A 20125-nucleotide genomic window follows, 5' to 3' on the forward strand; every position below is an offset into this window, starting at 1 on the left:
TAGTGCATAATTTTATGTAAAGAAAATTTAGCTAGTGTTGCCACAGGATGTTAGTTTTCATGGTTCTTGTGTCTGTATTTATGCATGTAAAACTACAGGTAAATAATGAAAACTTTTTTTTTCATAATTTACAGTAATTCATACAAAAACAGGCAGTTTTATAAAGCTCCATAGAATACAAGTTCATATCTTATTACATGTACTTTCTTTCACATACTGATTCATGTTATGCAAAAGTGACCATGACAATTTACCAATTTCAAATTCCCAAGAAACCTGTCATCATAAAGATTGAAAGTATAAATAAATAGAAATACAAATCAGTTATCAGAAACCAAATTCCAACAGTCAGGTGGTCTGTCAGTGTTCAGGTCCCCAGTATGAGAACACCTGGTCTGTGGCACACTTGTATTGAATGTCAAGACTAGAGTGCTGGAAGTACTTGAAGGTTCGTGCTAGCATGTACATGTCCAGGACAGGCAGGACAAGGGTTTGCAGGGATGGCAGTGCCTCCACCAGGGATGCAAGTGACTGGCACATCTGTATCTCATTCCCAGTTGGAAGACAGCAAAGCTGAAAAAATTATTGTCACATCATGCCAAGCCCTATTTCTAAAATTATATGTATGTATATATAGTACCTTCCTTAATTAGAGCTACAACAACAAGGATGACCCACGACATACACATCAATTTACCGTCAGCCTGGCATACAGATAAAATATCATGTAAAGGGCTATGCCAGAGAAGGGGTGACTGGAATGGCAGCATTGACAGGACAATCCACTGATATGACTAAAGGTCATTCCTATAATTAACATGCACAAGTTTGGTTGACCTTGACTATCCATTCTCAACATACTCATCCTTCTTTTACATAAATTTCTGGTGTTTAAGCAGTTTGTCTTTCTACATTTCCCTTTCTGAGGCTTTTTTTTTTCTTTTTTTATCTTCTGTTTGGTGCCACTAACAACAGCATTTCTCTGGAGTGTTTCAGACCTACCATCATAAATTCAAATTGGCAAGAGCTTGATGAAAATTAATACTTATGTTACTAACGAAGATAAATGACGGATATTTGTGATACTAGTGAAGGCAAATGATGAATACTGTACCTGTGTTACTAGTGATGGCAGAAATTTATCTCAAATATTTTAAAACTCAAATATTTTAATACTGACAAACCAACATACATGATTATAACACAAAAGATGAGTGGCTGGGGACTGAACTCCTGACAGGATGCTCATCCTACCTCTATTAAGTAAGGCATGACAAGTCACTACATGAGTGGAGTTTAGTTAACCTTGACTATCCAGCCACTACACTCAGAGATTACAGTGAGAAGCAGCAGGAAGATATACATGCAGTTAGCCATACCTGTCTTAGGTGTGGTAAAAGTGGTTCTTTACGTTCTTTATCGGTGACCACACTGACCAGTGCGTTGGCCGTACAAGTCAAGAATTGCCGCCTCTGACTCAGTGACCCCATCCACACTCCAAGGCACAGGTTACGCAAGTTAGGTAGACGCTCAAACAGTCCAAGCAGGAAGTCCTGATAAAATATTCAAAGAAGAAGGGATGAATTGTAATATACAAATATTTGACAAATTTTTTTTGTCACAAATAAAATAATTGTGTCCTTGTTCTGATATGTGAATACAAAGTACATATGTGAAGGAAATATTAGTAATGGAGAGGGGCATCAACAGGCAAGGAGGGATCATGGAATCATTTAGATAGGGAGAAAATAGCAAGAGTGAATCACTGAATGGTGAAGAAAGTAAAGAAAAGATTCTGAGGTATTTTGTGGAAAGAAAAGACTGGGAAAATCTCAAAAGAAAATTTGATAAGCACAAAATACTATTTTGAAGACCAAACATGAAGTAGAAAGTACAAATGTACTCATAAGATTAAATTAATTGAAAGAGGAATTAAGGAACCAATAAAAAATTTAACAATAAAAAAAATTAAGAGATATGGGCATGGAGATTATACTATAGTTAGGAACTCTTCCCTTCCGACCACACAGGGTGAGGATATTTGATCAAGTACAGGTGCACTGACATGAAACATTAATCAGAATGAGGTACCAAAATAATCAATCAAATCTTAATGCCATTAGAAATGCTTTTCATTGGAAGACCAAAGAAGACCTGGAAATGGTTAGTGGAGGAAGACGGAAAAGGATGAGTATCAGGGAAGAGCTTATCTAAGAACACAAAAAGTGTCAAGACTCATAAGCCATCCAACCCTGTAGTGGAAGATAAAAACCTTAAACAAAATGATGATGACTGACTAAAATTAATGTTTACTGTGTACCAGTGTAATTTTCACTGATACATTTGCCTAAAGCTAAAACTTGCAAAAATCAATAAGATCCTCACCTCTGACTGTTTCTGTTCTGCTTCACAAAGGGAAGCAATGCGCAGAGTTGTCAGGTTGTGGTGCTTCACCAGTTCCTTTCTGGATGCACTCCTTGACATAAATGCTGGCCTAACATTTGGTAAAGCTCCCTCGCCACCAGCAGGAGCTGGAATCTCTGCCCCAAGAAATAATGCTACATTGTTATCATGATTCATTGCTCTTTCTTGGTCAAGCAAAACTGGCTGTACATTGACTACTACCTCAGCAAACATGAGTCTTTCAAAGATATTCAGGTCCTCCTCCATCATCTGCTCCAGGTGTAGTTGGTCCAGGCCACCACGGTTCCTACGAGATTCTTCATGGTAGAAGGTTGGATGGATGCTCAGCGTCTTGAGGTTGGGGCAGCTGTCCAGGATCAGGTGCATCTTGTCAAAGGAGTAGTGTCTGCTCAGTGTCAACCGTAGGTGGGTCATATTACTGAGACACGACATGTCACTCAGTGGCAACTCCCCTAAAGAAAATGCTCTTACTTTACTGGAAAACAATGAGCAAAACTGTGCAACCTCCTTTTCACTCCAAAGACTTTTCTGCAGCTCAACAGATGCCAGGTTTTCAAACATTGGTACTACTTCTTTCCAGTAATCGAGCTCCACTGAAGTATTTACAGTTATTACAGACACAGAATCTACAAATTTAGCTTCAGTTAAATGCACAGTAGCTTCACTTTCTGGTCTGTTGTTCATAATACTCCATATTTTTTTGTAATTTGTTAAAATCCTTTTTGTAAGGCCTGTGTGTTTTCCAAAACATTTTAATTTTGGTTGTAGAAGTAGCGTCAATGTGTAAATATCATGTATTATATCTTCATCAAAAAACAATTCATCAATATCAAGTTTCCGTAAGTTTGGGAATTGAAATGCACAACTTTCCCTGAAATCTTGGTCACTTGTAAATTTCTTCAGTACACTTCCTGGGCACTGAAGTCTTGTGGAAGAAATACCAAAAAAGACTGAAAATATGTCCTTTTCCTGTATAGATGCTTCAATGCTTGGCTCCAAGAAACAGAGGGATTTCAAATGTTTGCATTGTTGACTAAGAGTTCTCAAGACTCCTTGGGTTCCATTGTGCTGTAAAGATAATGATATGAAGTATAAGTTATTGCACTCCCTTGTCTATAAGGCAATCACTTTGACATGAAGGTGTAAGGAGTGTTACATTAAGCATAGTATACCTCAGTATGCAGAAAACACCTGAATTATGAGATATTGCTTCTGTTAGTGCTGCTAATGCCTTTCAGTAACTTCATATTTGGTAAGAAAAGTAGATATTTTTACTTGAAATCATCCCAGGCAGGGTTCATCAGTTTGCTATAAAACAAATTTTTCCTAGGACTCGAAACAGAATCACACATACTTAGCACATTTAACAAATTAATTGCTCTTTTCATCAGTGAACTGCTGTTTACAAACATTTTCAGGTATAATGCACCTGTTTTGCTTTTATCTGTTTAGCAGAAGAAATCAGATAAAAAAAGTTGGTCACACATCTTACCTGCAAAGATATGTGGCAAAGGTTTGGCATCTTCTCCAGAAGATGTGACAAAAAATTTGCATCGTGAAAATAAATCCCCTCCAGCACCAGGCATGTTGTTGGCAGCATGAAGTTCTCAGTAACTTTCTCCTTCCCTTGGTTCATGAGCAAAGACTGCTGCTTCTGATACTCTGTCAGCACCTGCAACATTCCCCAGCACTCATCCTGGGACAGGTATAGTCCTGAGCCCATCACACCAGAATGCTGTCTGTGTTCGGACAACATAGCAATCTGAAAGTAATAAGCACTGTTACTGTCACCATTACAAGTATGCTTTTTTTTTTTTATGAAGGAGGGATAAGTGTCTTGAAACCTCCCTCTTGAAGGAATTCAAGTCATAGGAAGGTAGAAATACAGAAGCAGGCAGGGAGTTCCAGAGTTTACCAGAGAAAGAAATGAATGATTGAGATTAATGGTTAACTCTTGCATTAGAGAGGTGGACAGAATAGGGGTGAGAGAGAGAATAGGGGTGAAGCAAGGCCACAGAAGGAGGTGAGGCATGCAGTTAGCAGGATCAGAAGAGCAGTTAGCATGAAAATAGCAGTAGAAGACAGCTAGAGATGCAACATAGAGGTGATGAGACAGAGGGTAAAGAGTCAGTTAGAGGAGGTGAAGACAGTCAGTTAGAGGAGAGGAGTTGATGAGACAAAAAGCTTTTGATTCACCCTGTCTAAAAGAATGGTATGAGTGGAACTCCCCCAGACATGTGAACCATACTCCATACATGGATGGATAAGGCCCTTGTACAGAGTTAGCAGCTGGGTGGGTGAGTAAAACTGGCGGAGACATCTCAGAACGCCTAACTTCATAGAAGCTGTTTTAGCTAGAGATGAGGGGGTGAGAAAACTGGCAGAGATGTCTCAGAATGCCTAACTTCATAGAAGCTGTTTTAGCTAGAGATGAGATGTGAAGTTTCCAGTTCAGATTATAAGTAAAGGGCAGACCAAGGATGTTCAGTGTAGAAGAGGGGGACAGTTGAGCATCACTGAAGAAGAGGGGATAGTTGTCTGGAAGTTTGTGTCGAGGTGATAGATGGAGGAATTGAGTTTTTGAGACATTGAACAATACTAAGTTTGCTCTGCCCCAATCAGAAATTTTAGAAAGATCTGAAGTCAGGCATTCTGTGGCTTCCCTGCGTGAAATGTTTACTTCCTGAAGGGTTGGATGTCTATGAAAAGACATGGAAAAGTGCAGGGTGGTATCATCAGTGTAGAAGTGGATAGGACAAGAAGTTTGGTTTAGAAGGTCATTGATGAATAATAAGAAGAGAGTGGGTGACAGGACAGAACCCTGAGGAACACCACTGTTAATAGATTTAGGATGAGAACAGTGACTGTCTACCACAGCAGCAATAGAACGGTCAGAAAGGAAACTTGAGATGAAGTTACAGAGAGAAGGATAGAACCTGTAGGAGGGTAGTTTGGAAATCAAAACTTTGTGCCAGACTCTATCAAAAGCTTTTGATATGTCCAAGGCAAAATCTCTATAAGAGGATGACCAAGACTCAGTAAGGAAAGCCAGAAAGTCACCAGTAGAGTGGCCTTGATGGAACCCATACTGGTGATCAGATAGAAGGTTGTGAAGTGATAGATGTTTGAGAATCTTCCAGTTGAGGACAGATTAAAAAAACTTTAGATAGGCAGGAAATTAAAGCAATACGATGGTAGTTTGAGGGATTAGAACGGTCACCCTTTTAAGGAACAGGCTGAATGTAGGCAAACTTCCAGCAAGAAGGAAAGGTAGATGTTGACAGACAGAGATGAAAGAGTTTGACTAGGCAAGGTGCAAGCACAAAGGCACAGTTTCAGAGAACAACAGGAGGGACCCCATAAACCTTCAGAGGGTTTAGGCCAGCAAAGGCATGGAAAACATCACTGTGAAGAATTTTAATAGGCAACATGAAGTAGTCAGAGGGTGGAGGAGAGGGAGGAACAAGCCCAGAATCATCCAAGGTAGAGTTTTTAACAAAGGTTTGAGTGAAGAGTTCAGCTTTAGAAATAGATGTGATAGCAATGGTGCCATCTGGTTGAAATAAAAGAGGGAAAGAAGAAGCAAAGTTATTGGAGATATTTTTGACTAGATGCCAGAAGTCACAAGGGGAGTTAAATCTTGAAGGATTTTGACACCTGTTAATGAAGGAGTTTTTGGCTAGTTTGAGAACAGACTTGGCATGATTCCGGGCAGAAATATGAAGTGCATGAGATTCTGGTGATGGAAGGCTTAAGTACCTCTATCATGTATAGCAGAACAAGCTGTATTAAACCAAAGTTTGGAAGGTTTAGGTCGAGAAAAAGAGTGAGGAATGTACGCCTCCATGCCAGATACTATCACCTCTGTTATGCGCTCAGCACACAAAGATGGGTCTCTGACATGGAAGCAGTAGTCATTCCAAGGAAAATCAGCAAAATACCTCCTCAGGTCCCCCCAACTGGCAGAGATAAAACACCAGAGGCACCTTCACTTAGGAGGGATTGGAGCAATAAGACAAGATACAGATATGAGACTGTGATTGGAGGAGCCCAACAGAGAAGAGAGGGTGATAGCATAAGCAGAAGAATTAGAGGTCAGGAAAAGGTCAAGAATGTTGGATGTATCTCCAAGATAGTCAGAAATACAAGTAGGGTGTTGCACCAATTGCTCTAGGTCATGGAGGATAGCAAAGTTGAAGGCTAGTTCACCAGGATGGTCAGTGAAGGGAGAGGAAAGCCAAAGCTGGTGGTGAACATTGAAGTCTCCAAGAATGGAGATCTCTGCAAAAGGGAAGGGAGTCAGAATGTGCTCCACTTTGGAAGTTAAGTAGTCAAAGAATTTCATATAGTCAGAGGAGTTAGGTGAGAGGCATGCAGCACAGATAAATTTAGTTTGAGAAAGACTCTGTAGTCATAGCCAGATGGTGGAAAATTTGGAAGATTCAAGAGCGTGGGCAAGAGAGTAGGTTAAGTTGTTGTGCACATAAACACAACATGCAGCTTTGAATAAAAAATGAGGGAACAGAAAAGGGGCTACTGTCAGTTGCCTAGGGCACCTGAGTTTCAGTGAGGAAAAGAAGATGAGGTTTAGAAGAGGAGAGATGGTGTTCTACAGATTGAAAATTAGATCTTAGACTGCAAATGTTGCAGAAGTTAATGAAGAAAAAGTTGAGGGGGTGTCAAGACACTTAAGGTCATTGTCAGAAGGACAGTCTGACCTGGGGACATTTGTGGTCCCCTCCTCAGATGGGGACTCTGAGGCTGGTGTAGGAGTCACCATGATAATTTTAAAATTTTGAGTGAAGGGTGTGTGTGTTATTCTGTGCTTGTAGTTTTGTGTGGAGGAAGAGAGTTGTCTTTGGAGGGCAGGCTGTGACTGCCCCCTTGTGTTGTGAGACAAAGGGAAACGTTCAGCAAGGTCACAGCTGGGTTTAATGATAAGTTCACAGCACCCCTTGATCCAGTGCTTTAGACCTCACTGGGAGTAATTATCATTTCAGCAGGTTCCTACTGTTTGCAGCATTAAGCAGGTATATAACAAAATCACAGTAACAACTGATGATTTCAAGAATTACTGGGAAAGGACAGAATGACCTCACCTGATCTATTGTCACTTTGGGACAGTATACCAACATTGCTGTGAGAAACACTGGAGGATTGACTCTGTTCCTGAGGCACACCATCAGGCTCCTGTACAGCTGGTCTTCTATCCCCCGGGGTGTAAGGATGCCATAATAGTGTCTTGCAAAGGCCACCAAAAACTCCACCAGGACAAACTATAATAACAAACAGTATTTGGATCACGGATCACTGCTCACTTAACTCATAGATGTAAACTACAGTCATTTACTGTGATTCATTGTAGTCTAATCTTACAAGAATATTCTAATGCTAATGAATAACATAATACTTAAAATAACTAAGAATGAAAACTTCATGTGTGAGAGGTGTGGTGTTATATGGGACTGAAACTTGACCAATTTAAGATAATAATTTCAAGAGACTTCTTCACACAAAAATGACATAGATGGTTGAGTTTAATATGATTGCGATTACATGGCGTGGCCATCTAAATTTTAAAGTGAATGCATGTCCAGAAACACAAGTGGAGGACAAAGAACACCAACATTGTATTTCACCTCACAGAAAAATTAAGAAACATTTAAAATGTGGATGCAAAGTTTGACTAAGTGCTTCAGAAAAGTCAGATGTTATGCCAGACTGGATCAGAAGTATTCTGAATAATGATAGAAACATGACTAAATATTAACTCTTGTTATCTAAGAATTTCTTTATATTGTTAGTCAAGGAATTTCTTTATAATGAATAGTCTTTTTTCAAGATCTTCACTAAGAAAGTTCATGGAATGGCTACACAATACTTTTTACTACAGCAACAATATGATGGAAGTTTGCATAATATCCATGCAAAAATAAAAAAGTATCTTTACATACACTAGGAGAAATTGAATCTTTAGCTGCAAACAAACAAATGTAAATTTGATTACTATTTATGAAATTCTTAGAATTCTTTTCTCTAGTAAATAATAAAATATATCCCTTAAAAATCATTCATATAATGAAAATATGTAGATTACATTCAACTTCAGATTTATTCTTTTTTATTCGATGCATTGCAATTTTTTTTCAATTTTTAGTTGTAAATCTAAAGCCTGCTTTCTTAAATCAGGAAAGGACTAAACTATTTCATTCATATTTTTTAAAATTTGCAAACTTATTGTTTGTAAGTTGATGTTAACCAGTACTCCTTTTCAGAGCCATGAGGAACCTGGCCTCTTACCCGGTCCTCATTTCGAGTTATGTTGAGATGCCACACATTCCTGTTGAAGTATCGAGCAATGCACCAGCCACACAACTGCAGCAGCTGTCTTGGCTTCATGGCTCCTCAGCACACAGAGATGTGAAGGCTCCTGCCACAGTTTATTATGGTTGGTAGGAAAGGCAACCCATAGTTCAGGGTAGATGTGTGCAGGGCTTCATTCTCCTATAATAAAATGCCAATTATCATTACTATTACAACTACTATCATTATTACAGTCTATCTATATACCAGGTTGGCATTCCCACACAGAATGACCCTGACAAAGCAACATATTGTTAAGATAATTTGGTTAATATACTCAGCTCACATCTTAGAAACCCTGAGTTTGTGTCCTGGGCTGCACAGTGACACACAGCACCCACAGCTGCTTCGGCTGCCCAATGGAGTATCCACAGCAGGTTTCTTTCTACTCTAAGTCACATTTTTCTTCCCTTTAAAGTATTTACCCATGGCCAGTTCAGTAAGTTAGCTTTAGTGTAAAAGTAACATCACTGTTACACTGCTAGAGAGTATATGTGACATTAGCTGATTATGTATGAATTGCAATGTATGAACCAATATTTCTTTTTCTTTCCCTATAACCAGAAAGCTGACTGGGAGAACAGTCTCAAGGGTTAACTTTGAAGGAGCCATGTATCTCTCCTTTTTTTCCCTTCCTCCTCAGAAACCCCTCTTTTCCAACAGAATCCCAGCTTGTTGGCCACAAGGAAATATCAAAAGGAAAGGTGTGTAATGACTAGAGGTACAAGTCCACCTGAGAATTAGGTAGCATCAGTACATGTAAATTTAATGTTTGGCACTAATGCCGACTTGGGGTTCCTGGCTGGCTGGGCCACATCCAGCAGGTTTGAGTTGTCAGTCGTGTATTTTCCTTGCAGTGTTACCAGGTCAGGCGAGGATACTCTCTCTCTCTCTCTCTCTCTCTCTCTCTCTCTCTCTCTCTCTCTCTCTCTCTCTCTCTCTGTCTCTCTCTCATATATATATATATATATATATATATATATATATATATATATATATATATATATATATATATATATATATATATATATATACAGAAAGAGAGAGAGAGAGCGACCATGCACATTTAGGAATGTAATAGTGATCATATATCTTGTCTGGAGAGAGAGAGAGAGCAAGCGCCTCACCTGACCTGGTAACACTGCAAGGAAAATACACAACTGGGAACTCAGACCTGACACTGCCCAGCCAGCCGGGACCACACGTTGACACAAGTGCCTTTTTATCCAGAGTAAATTTTTAGATTTACACCATATCCCCCTATCCCCTTAACCTACCTGGGGAACCTGCGCCGCCCAGGCCCCCATCCAGGGATACTAATCTAACCTAACCTATCCTACAGGATAGGGTCTAGTAAATTTTTTGGGGGTCTATTTTTTAAAACGGTAAATTTATAGTTTAAGCCAATGTCCCCAATCTCTACCCACGGCCCATGGCGTTATTATTAATTTCTGACAAGTAGTGTAATCATTAGAAATGATGTGAATAGTGAGAAGAACAAAATGAGGTAGGTTATTACCACGTAGTGTGTAATGGCTTAAACTATAATAAAACCCTAACCTAACCTAACCTAACCTAACAACTGAAGTTCAGGCAACAATACACCATTTATGTTTACCTGTGAACTTAGAAAAAGTTGAGAGCGCTGTGCATTCCCAGGCCTATTGTGGCGTTATTATTAATTTCCGACAAGTAGTGTAATCATTAGAAATTATGTGAATAGTCAGAACAAAATGAGGTAGGTTATTACCACGTAGTGTGTAATGGCTTAAACTATAATAAAACCTTTAAAACTATGGATTTCCCACAGAAACTCAGTGATAAAGTTTCCTAGAATCCAGTAAGGTAGAGCATAAATCTAAAAAAAAAAATATAAAAAAATCTAAAAAATCTAAAATCTAAAAAAAAAAAAAAAAAACTTTTGCAGGAATAATCCTTCCTACATAGAGCCCCATGAAATGAAAAAGGAACAGCTGCGTGGACCCCAGACAACTGACTGTAAGCCAATAATTGATGACTAGACTGGAATTACTCTGAACGTCAGCACAGTGGGTTGACCTAAAAACAAATTAATGGATTTCAAGTTAAAAATGTTGGTTTTACCTCCCCTTACATATGTATATGAGAGTTGCGCTGATGTTTGGAAATGACGTTTCAACTTATTAACGTTCAAGGTGGATTGCAGGTAGTGTATTTTCCTTGATGAAGAATGCCCTCTGTTTAGTAATTGGTGGCTCCGCCCTGGTGGCGCTGTGCGAACTACGTCCAACTCGGACTCGCATTATTTTGATAGTACTAGAGCCAAACTTAGCTTATAAAGAGAGTTCTCATGCTGAAAATACATTTTTATTACGAAAACTAAATATTTTGATGCCTTCATAACTTAAAAAAAAGACAATCTATATGGTAGGCTTTTTATATTTGTTGGTGATGCTATCGCCAGAAATGTGTTAAAAATCGTGTAAGTGAAATATTGCCTTCATGTATATATGAAGACGTCAGAAGAACAGAAGAGTTCTTGTTCTTGGGAAAAGTTTAATATTCTCTTGTCACATATGAAAGGGATCTGGTATGTATATATATATTCTTATATGGATTTTTCTTAATATTAAGGTACAAAACATAAATTATTTCCTTGCAATAATTAATTTGTCATTTTGCATTGTTCTGTAACTTTTCAAATTATTATTTATCATCCTTATTCTTACCTTGCGAAAACTTAAATACATCATTAATTATTGTGTTTTATGGGACACATCACACTAGAGTATTTAATATTCAAATAATTTAGTAAATTAATATGATTCTGAAGCCAGAGACTAAATATCACACTCCAATGCTAACTTTCCAATCAATGGAGTCATGCGGGGGAGACAATCTTGCAACTCTTTCAGCACCCATCATGACAGGAGTATAGTGTTTCTCTTTGCCCAGTACGTTGTTCTGCACGACGCATGCATTTAATTGAACCTGATCAACATAGTACCGAGGATTACGAAGGGAAGCACGGCTCTCCAGCCCGAAGTGCAAGGGAAGCGAAGATAGAACCGCGCTGTGTGTTTACCGGGTGAGGGTTGCAGGGGAGGCGGGGATGAATTTTTCAGCATGGATTATAATTCTAGGGGCGATCAGCACCTCAGTTACGCCCACACAACACTATCAAGTCAATTGGGGCAGCTCTCCCTGTCCCGGGCGGAGCAGCAGATGGGGCCAAGAGAGGCTGCCAGCCACGAGGGGAGCAGCACTGGAGGTGTGTACGGGGGCGGCCACCCTTACACCGGCTACCTTCCCCCCACGCACCAGCAGGACACCACACGCCAGTCCACACGGCACACTCGCCAGCAACGAATGTTTCACCAGCATAACCAAGATTTGTTAACTACATCAAGTCTAACTTTGGACACTCATGCACTGTCCACCTCCCCTTCCCCTCGCCAGCTGCCATCCCCCATCCCACAGGAGTTCACCCCAAAGTCCTTCTCTCCCCTCGGCGCACCCTCAGCCCGGAGCACCAGCCATGCCCTCTCTCTCTCCTCCTCCCCCATGAGGTCCACTCTGGGGACGTCTCACCCAGCCTCCCTCAGCCCAAGACCTGACTTGGGCATAAATTGTATGGGTGTCAACAGTCAGTCCTTTAGGCAGGCCAGGTTGGACAGTGTGCAGCTGGCCTCTAGTCTACCTACACAGCTGACATCCACTCATTCCTCACAACTGGCATCTACAATTCCCTCCCAGCTGCCCTCAAGCCTTCCCCCACAGCAGCTCGCTTCAGCTCTTCCTTCACAGTTGACACCCCCCTTGTCTTCACAGCTGCCCTCAAGCCTGTCACCACAACAGCTAGGCCCCTCCCAGCCTCCCCAACAGCAAGCACTAGCTGGTCCTTACACCTCCACACAGATGCCCCAGACTGATCCAGGGGTTGGGTTGTCCTGGCACCCTGCAGCAGGGAGCAGCCCAATGCAGGGATACTCACAGCTTCATGCAGGCTCCACTCAGCATCCACCCAACAACTTGACTATGCTAGGAGTCAACCAGTATTCAAATCAGTCACTAGTGAATGGCCAGATGAGCCACAGCTTACACTTACAGCAAACCTTTCAGTCCCACCACTCACCATCACAGGTTCAGTACAGCAACATGGATTACTCGGGTATGCAGCAGCAACAACAACAACAACAGCAGCAGCAGCAGCAACAGCAGCAGCAGTACCACCAAAGCTTTGATCAGCTGCAGTCCATAACTCAGAACTCAGGGAATTATCAGTTTAATATTGATTATGTGGACAACTCTTATCCTCAAGGCATGTACCAGGACTATTACTATGGAGACTACCAGTACAGCGATAATTACTGCAGCTTTGGAGAAAGCTTCCTGGACCCCAACCAGCTGAATTCCATGGCTATGCGATCTACCACGCCTTATGGAGATGAAACTGTGGAAGATCTTGGACCAGAGGAGGTGCGTTGGTTTTATAAGGTGGAGGCTGATAAGAAATGGACACCGTTCATTGGTTACGACTCTCTGCGCATTGAATGGAAATATCGGGATTTGCTACAAGATGTTAGATCTGAGGAAGGTGGAAGTCCTGCAGGCAAACCCAAGTGGTCTGGAAATCTCTCCCCGAAGGACAAACAGGATGGAGCGCAGCAGGATGTGGACAGGATAGTGGTGCGTGGAGGCTTGTATGAAGTGGATGTGAAGCAGCGGAAGTGTGAGAGCATATATTGGCAAGGTGGGCATCATGCATTACTTGTCAAAGGAGTACTGAGAACATTTTGATCCTTTCACATAAATATATGTTTAAAAACTCGTGTCATTTTCTGTTTTCATGGACATAATGAATATTTTAAAGTATATGTGTATTGTTGAGGTGGAAATCACAAATTTGTACCTTTCATCTTTGTTTTTATGTGATCCAACTTCTGATGTGTTAGATACAGAGTGAAGTAAAGCAATGTTTCACTTAAACACACAAGTATTATGTTTCTTGTCTCATCCAGAAAGGCATAATGCATATTTTCTAAGCATCTACTGTGATATGTCAATCCTGCAGGTGAGGTTTATATTATAACGCGAGGGACTTGGTTTTACGACACATGGGGACCAGTGGAAGATCATGTGGCAGACCGCATAGAGATGGAACATTTAACTCACTTCAGGGGGCACTTACTGTCTTCACAGAGATTGGACGACACCACTAAAGAAGGTAGGGAATGGCAGGGCAGAAGTGAAGTATGGTATGCAGAATTTTGTCATTTCCTCCATTCTTACTGTGACCATAACCTGTTATCTTATTTTTTTCATGGTCTAGAACTATGAAATATAAGGCCATTGTAGCACCAAGTTGTTTTGATAATATCCATAAATTTGTCTAATCTTTGAAAGCCCCCCTTGACTGCATGAACAGCCTGACTATTGAATCTGTTATACTTAAAACTCATGCTAAAGTTTTCACTCCCCAGCTGTTCACAGTCTGTCGTTATCTGAAGGAGATGTCGAATGGTTTAGTGCTTCTGAGGTGTACCTGACCTCAGATGCCACACCTTCCCGCCTCATGCGTTCAGTGGGCAAGAAACTTGGCTTTCAGAGGAGTGAGTACCGGGAATTGCATGTCTGCCTATATGTGTACCCTGCTTACATCCTTAATACGTACATAGAAACAATTGTTGTCAGAAGCCAAGTAATGTGCTCTTTTTCTTCAGTGTGTTGTGTTCTCCCTCAGTGTAATGAAAATTCAGATTTGCTTTGGAAGATCTACTGAACAAAAGAAAATAAGAAAAGGAAGTAAATGAATTATGTTGCCAGTGGCGTTATTGTGACACTTCATATATTCCCCTCTAGCCTCGCTATCATTCCTTCTTGTTCCTCTTGTGTTCCTGTTGTCATGATATCAGGAGTGTACCCAGAACAGGATGTGTGTGTGTGTGTGTGTGTGTGTGTGTGTGTGTGTGTGTGAGATTCAAGATATGCTACATCAGTTAATATTTTTCTGTATTATGGAGGCTTAACTTAAAATACAAGCCCACTATGGAAGTGTTATTGAGCAGTCCATGGTCCACAGCCTGTAAAGTCCTGTGAGTAGCTTTAAAGTGCAAGGCCACATTGAATAAGATGTGTGATTGTTGTCCATGTAGCATTCTCTACTTCAACCAATATCATTCCATTCAAGCACTCCTCACTTTCCTATAGGGAGTTTTGTACTATCACCAGATTCACATGGGTTGTAGATAAGAGCGATATACCTTATGTTAGGTTTAGGTTATTTCTTGCCACTATATTAATAAAACACACCTCAGTGTGCATAATATTTAATTCTGACAAGAAAAATGTTGACAACAAAAATGTGACACACTGCATTAAACACTGGTCATCTGACCAATATTCAAGTAAAGCCCAATCAATGAATTCTAAAAAAAAAAAAAAAAAATCAAGGATAGTTGAGAATTGGGAAGAATTGTCCAACACATCAAACTGCCAACTCCCTTGACTTCCACTTCAGGCTTACATCAGGCTCAGATTTTAATTTTTTGTGGCATATATTGCTAGGACAGTAAAATTACTTAGGTGCTATAAAATGTTCACAGGAGTTGTATTTTAATTATGTAATTTGCTGAGCAGCATCCTTCCAATAGATGGAAAAATAATTCATTCATCAATGAAAATAGGGATGGTAATATTTTCATACTTGCATCTAAGAAAAAATCTACCTCAACCCATGCTCATGAATAATGCATTAATTAAAATACAAATAAAATACATACTATATACAAACATTGCTCCCAATCATCATGAGCTTTATGATTAAGAATGTGATTTGTAATTTCAATTTTGAATATAATGAAAGTATTAATACTTTTTTTTAAATTATCCACACAGTGTTATTCGTGATGCTGGAGATAACAAATTGATATAATTCCTGCCAGTACCTTGGCTTTGGTAGGAGCTGCTTATGGTTTGCTGTTCTGACTACTGGTATTGGAATCATTATTTATAGTGTCAAGAAATACTTCATTTGATGTAAAAGTTTCAGAAACCATAAAGCAGTGAATAACATAATTGCAGAAAAATGTTTCCTTAAAAGGTTTCTTTTGAGCTACAGGATCATCTTCAGCAATTGAACCTCAGATAGGTAATTAATGAATAATATATAAATAGCAGAGAGAACAATATGCATTTCATAGATAATATCTAATTGTTTTTTTATTTTTTTTTTATTTATTTTTTTTTTCATTTTTTAAATATATTTATTTATTTTTTATTATTATTTTTTTTTTTTTTTGTTTATAGTTAGTTTATTTGCCAGAATGCAGGTTGATATTTTCCCTCAATCCACTGTTCATTTTCACATCCAATTTATCTTATTTCTTGTCCATTATGGAGAGACTGGTGACATCTCTAAAGAGGACATAACTGATCTTATAACTGGTATGAGGAATATTACTGACACATACCTAGAATGATATTGGCCCCAAGATTGATCTTCAGCATTTCCCCAGCAGTGGATTGACAGATTATTGCTGCAGTAAACAACTTGTTTCTTATTTGGTGTCATGCTCCTGCAGGCTGTTGTCATAGTCATGGGAGGTGAAGAGATCTGGTGGCCAATGTAAGTTGCTATCACTGTCATTGTTGTTGAGAAAACTTGGTAGCCAAAGTATATCACTGTCACTGTCATGGTGGGTGAGGGCATCTGAATACTTCATGTCATCCTCATATTGGGTGAGGAGATCTGGTGGCCAAAACAGGCTGCTCTCACTTGCATGATGGGTGAGGAAATCTGATACTCTTGTGCCATTGTCACTGTCATGATGAATGAGAGGAATGGTGGTGTGGGTAACAGGAGAGCCTACACCTCCAGAACTCATTGGGGCTTGCTGTGCAGTGAAGGTTGTGGCTGGTGTTGTAACCACATCCTCAGTACAGTAAGTTTTAATATACCACACCACCACTACCACCACCACCACCATCACCACTACCATAATTGGAAAGGCATTGCCAAAGAAGAGAAGATGACTGTCTGTATTGAAGTTGATGGTGACATTAAGGGATGAATAACCATACCTTGATTTGTAATTGACCACTGTCACCAGGGAGGGTGAGTAACCGTGGCAGTTGAGGGTGAAGAGTTTATCCTTTTGCCCCAGAGGGTACAGTTTCACCTGCTGCTCTTCTGTCACCACTTTAAAATGTGTCCATCTTTTACTATCTGAGGCAAAGGTGTAGCTCTGAGTGAGGTTATCCCCAGAGCTGTTACACCTTGCTCCCTCCAACATCATTAAGTTATCAGTTTTCCACCACAGCACCACAACACCACACACATCTCCTCTTGTGTTGTACAGCCACATGTCAGTTAATGGCTTTTCTTTCTGCAGGCTGAGCAAGAGAGGCAGGGCCAAAGTAAGGTTGGTGTTGTTGGTAATATTACATGGTGGCTTAGGGCACTGGGAGGTCTTCATGACAACCTTGGATGTGTAATTGTAGTGTTGGTTACACACATGATCTAAAATGCATCTGTCTGAGATGTGATAGCCAGCACCTGATCTGAGCAACAGTAGCAGCAGTGGCAGCAGTGTTGTCATGGTGAGGTACTGTAGGAGAGTGTGGAGGTGCTTTGATACTAAAGTTGTCTTCCTATCTCTTGCCACTTCCAGGAAAAAGACTTCTCCATCTTCTGTATTGTGTAATGGTGTTGTTTGCATTTTATCATCTCACTATCATATCTTCCTATTGGCTGTTCCTTGTATTGTGCTGTGAGGAAAGTTCCCCTTATGTATAAGGAGGTGAACTTGTATGTGTGAAGGAATACTGATTTATGCTTAATTGTAATCAAATGGTATTTTACACCATATGAACAAGTCCTCATTTTTTGTATTGCTAAAAATGTTAAGTTTGAATGGATGATTTGTAGAAGTGAGGTGCTTCCTTTATTCATTACTTGACAGTCACTTGTTTGATTTTAAGACGAGTTGACTACACATCACATAAGGGAAGTAGTTGATCATTACTTAGTACCAGTAATTACAGTAATAGAAGTTGTTTTCTTTCAAGAGGGTGGCATTCGATCACCTCAAGAACAGTAATAGTAATAGAAGTAGCACCAGTTCACCTCAGGAGTTCTAATAGTAGTAGTACATAGTTGTTATGGTAGGAGAAGGAGGAGGAGGAGGAGGAGCAGAGTGAGCAGCAGCAGCAGCACTTCAGAATATGTAGTAATCTTGTTCTTATGTTAGGTCTTTGTATTGTAGGTCAGTAGCAGCCTCTGCTCTTAACAGGACTTCCACTCTAGATTATTTCCAAGACATCACCTTGGCCAGACTCTCCAGTACACTGATGGCCACAAGCAGACCCTGAGCAATGGTATTACTGTAGGTCAAGTAACCACATCTTGATTTGTAAAGGACTCTCATTACCAAGGAAGACAAGTGATGTGACCTTATGCCTCACACTATACAACTTTACTTACTGCCATTTCATCACTATCTCTACCTGTTTATCTCAGGCAAGGGTGTGGGGCACAGTGATAATGTCCTTAGACCTCTTGCACATTTGCATCCTCCACCAACTTAGGCTAAAATCTGTAAAGTTTGATCTGAAGGCAACTGTATTACATAATTGTTTATCATCCTCAAGTTAACTGCATTTCTCACAGAAGATGAAGAGTCAATTGCTGCTATCATTGCAGGTTTAATGTTAGCTTTGAAGCTCATTGTCTAGCAGAAACTGCTGTTGTCAATGGGAAAATATGTCAAACACTCTGTTTTTGAAGTACAGAGATTGTCAAGTGTACACATGGAAGCTTCCTATCAAAGAGTATTACACTTATAAAGGAACCTAAACAACAATCCATGTTGATTGTTTCAGTGTATGTAACAATTTTTTACTGACATAACTAAATACTTTTATGATTGTCATTGAAATCTATGTTGAATACAATTGTTTTTCCTTCCAATGTAAATTTTTGAAATGTAAAAATGCTAAAATATGTAATTTGTTATCTGCTTGTGCATGTCACATACTAGGATCTGCTGGGTTTAGACTTTTAATCCATTATCAAATTTTACAAAAAAAAAGAGGAGGGGTAAAGGAAGAAAGAGTAGTTTCTTTGTATACACAAATTTGCCTGTCACATTTTGTAAATTCTTGCTGATACTATCACCATTTCCTTCCCCACAGCTGGGTACAAGCTGCACCGTGGGTACAGTATAGATGCAACATCCAGTGACAAGCCACCTGACATAAACCACATTGTTTTTGTCATCCATGGCATTGGACAGAAGATGGAACGGGGACGCATCATAAAGAATTGCACTGGGTAAGTTTGTTTGTGTAATTCTTGTTTGTAATTGAAGTCATACTGTATGAGGGTAGAGTGTGCAGATGTAGGAGTACCATGAACACCCCTTTCATGAAAATCCAAGTAAACTCAGTCAAGATAGAATAAACTAAACTAATATGAACTCATTATCTTCAAAATTTACTTATTCTATAGGAGAACTAGATGTAATAATTCTGTATTAGAGAAATGTATAACTATTTATGTTGTTATAAATTTGATGATATTAGCTTTTACCAATTAGGATGAATATGAATGGCTTGATCTGACATGAAAAGAGCACATCCTTTATATTTTACAAATGATAGCTTCCAAATGACAAAGTTTTCACCAGTTTAAGGGAAAGTGTGAACTACCTGAAGCAGAAGTATTTCCCTGGCATGAGCAAGAGCAGCAGTACAGTGGAGTTCTTCCCCGTTGAGTGGCGGTCCTCACTGGTTCTGGATGCTGGTGTGATAGACTCCATCACTCCTCAGAAAATCCTCAACATTCGGCAAATGTTAAATGCTTCTTTCATGGACATCATGTATTACAACAGTCCACTCTACAGGGATGAGGTAGCATTCTTCCCATTCTTTAATTTCTTGTAGATATTTCATAGATATGTTTGTGCCTTTTGTAAAGCACTTATCAGACAGAAGATATTTGATAGGTTGAAGTTGCTAATATTGGAAGAAGGGAAAGAGAGGATGAAATTGTAATGTTTATAAAATAGGGGGACTAGAAAGTCGGACATAATATAGTAAACCTGATAAGGTTTAATATAAGGTGGAGTATAAGCACGGACTGAAAAGGCTGTGCTGCATGTCAAGGAATCACATTGGGCAGAATGTGGACATAGTGATGGATATGAGAATGAGGGGACTGGAGTGTGTACAAGGATGAAGTGCCTGTACAGATGCAAAACAAGATTCTTCTGCCATGGCCAGCATGGCTTGACTGCTTCCTTTCATACATATATAGTACATAAAAACAAGGATCACAAAACTAATGCATCATTATTTT

At 39.7% G+C, this 20125-nt stretch overlaps 2 protein-coding genes and 1 long non-coding RNA gene across 5 annotated transcripts in view; 2 read left to right on the plus strand and 1 right to left on the minus strand.

The window, feature by feature from the left end:
* The window catches only part of LOC135110957 (uncharacterized), a 283116-nt gene extending 273792 nt beyond the window's left edge, over positions 1-9324 (plus strand). For all 3 annotated transcript variants that reach the window (XR_010273508.1, XR_010273509.1, XR_010273507.1), the window contains one exon: positions 8700-9324. This is a non-coding gene — a long non-coding RNA (uncharacterized LOC135110957). The remainder of the gene's footprint in view (positions 1-8699) is intronic.
* LOC135110955 (uncharacterized) lies at positions 4-8864 on the minus strand. The gene is made up of 6 exons (XM_064023671.1): positions 8725-8864; positions 7524-7700; positions 3917-4186; positions 2386-3492; positions 1380-1553; positions 4-573 (listed from the first exon to the last, which is right to left on the minus strand). The coding sequence occupies exons 1-6, from the start codon at positions 8821-8823 to the stop codon at positions 361-363; spliced, it is 2040 nt and encodes a 679-aa protein (XP_063879741.1). The 5' UTR covers positions 8824-8864; the 3' UTR covers positions 4-360.
* Positions 9325-11612: 2288 nt separating the features above from the next.
* Positions 11613-20125, plus strand: part of LOC135110954 (phospholipase DDHD1-like) — a 39556-nt gene continuing 31043 nt past the window's right edge. Inside the window, exons 1-5 of the mRNA XM_064023670.1 lie at positions 11613-13519; positions 13841-13993; positions 14250-14378; positions 18961-19099; positions 19455-19677. Coding sequence (XP_063879740.1) covers positions 11893-13519; positions 13841-13993; positions 14250-14378; positions 18961-19099; positions 19455-19677 — 2271 coding nt within the window. The 5' untranslated portion in view covers positions 11613-11892. The remainder of the gene's footprint in view (positions 13520-13840; positions 13994-14249; positions 14379-18960; positions 19100-19454; positions 19678-20125) is intronic.

The sequence above is a fragment of the Scylla paramamosain genome, chromosome 21, assembly GCF_035594125.1.
Source record: "Scylla paramamosain isolate STU-SP2022 chromosome 21, ASM3559412v1, whole genome shotgun sequence".
Lineage (NCBI taxonomy): Eukaryota > Metazoa > Arthropoda > Malacostraca > Decapoda > Portunidae > Scylla > Scylla paramamosain.

Excerpts from the sequence above, each read along its gene's own strand:
- LOC135110955 (XM_064023671.1), bottom strand. The coding sequence starts at position 8,823 with ATGAAGCCAAGACAGCTGCTGCAGTTGTGTGGCTGGTGCATTGCTCGA. Across the intron at positions 4,187-7,523 it reads CCAAAGTGACAATAGATCAG|ATTGCTATGTTGTCCGAACA; the intron begins GTGAGGTCATTC and ends TATTACTTTCAG. Across the intron at positions 3,493-3,916 it reads TTTGCCACATATCTTTGCAG|CACAATGGAACCCAAGGAGT; the intron begins GTAAGATGTGTG and ends TTATCTTTACAG.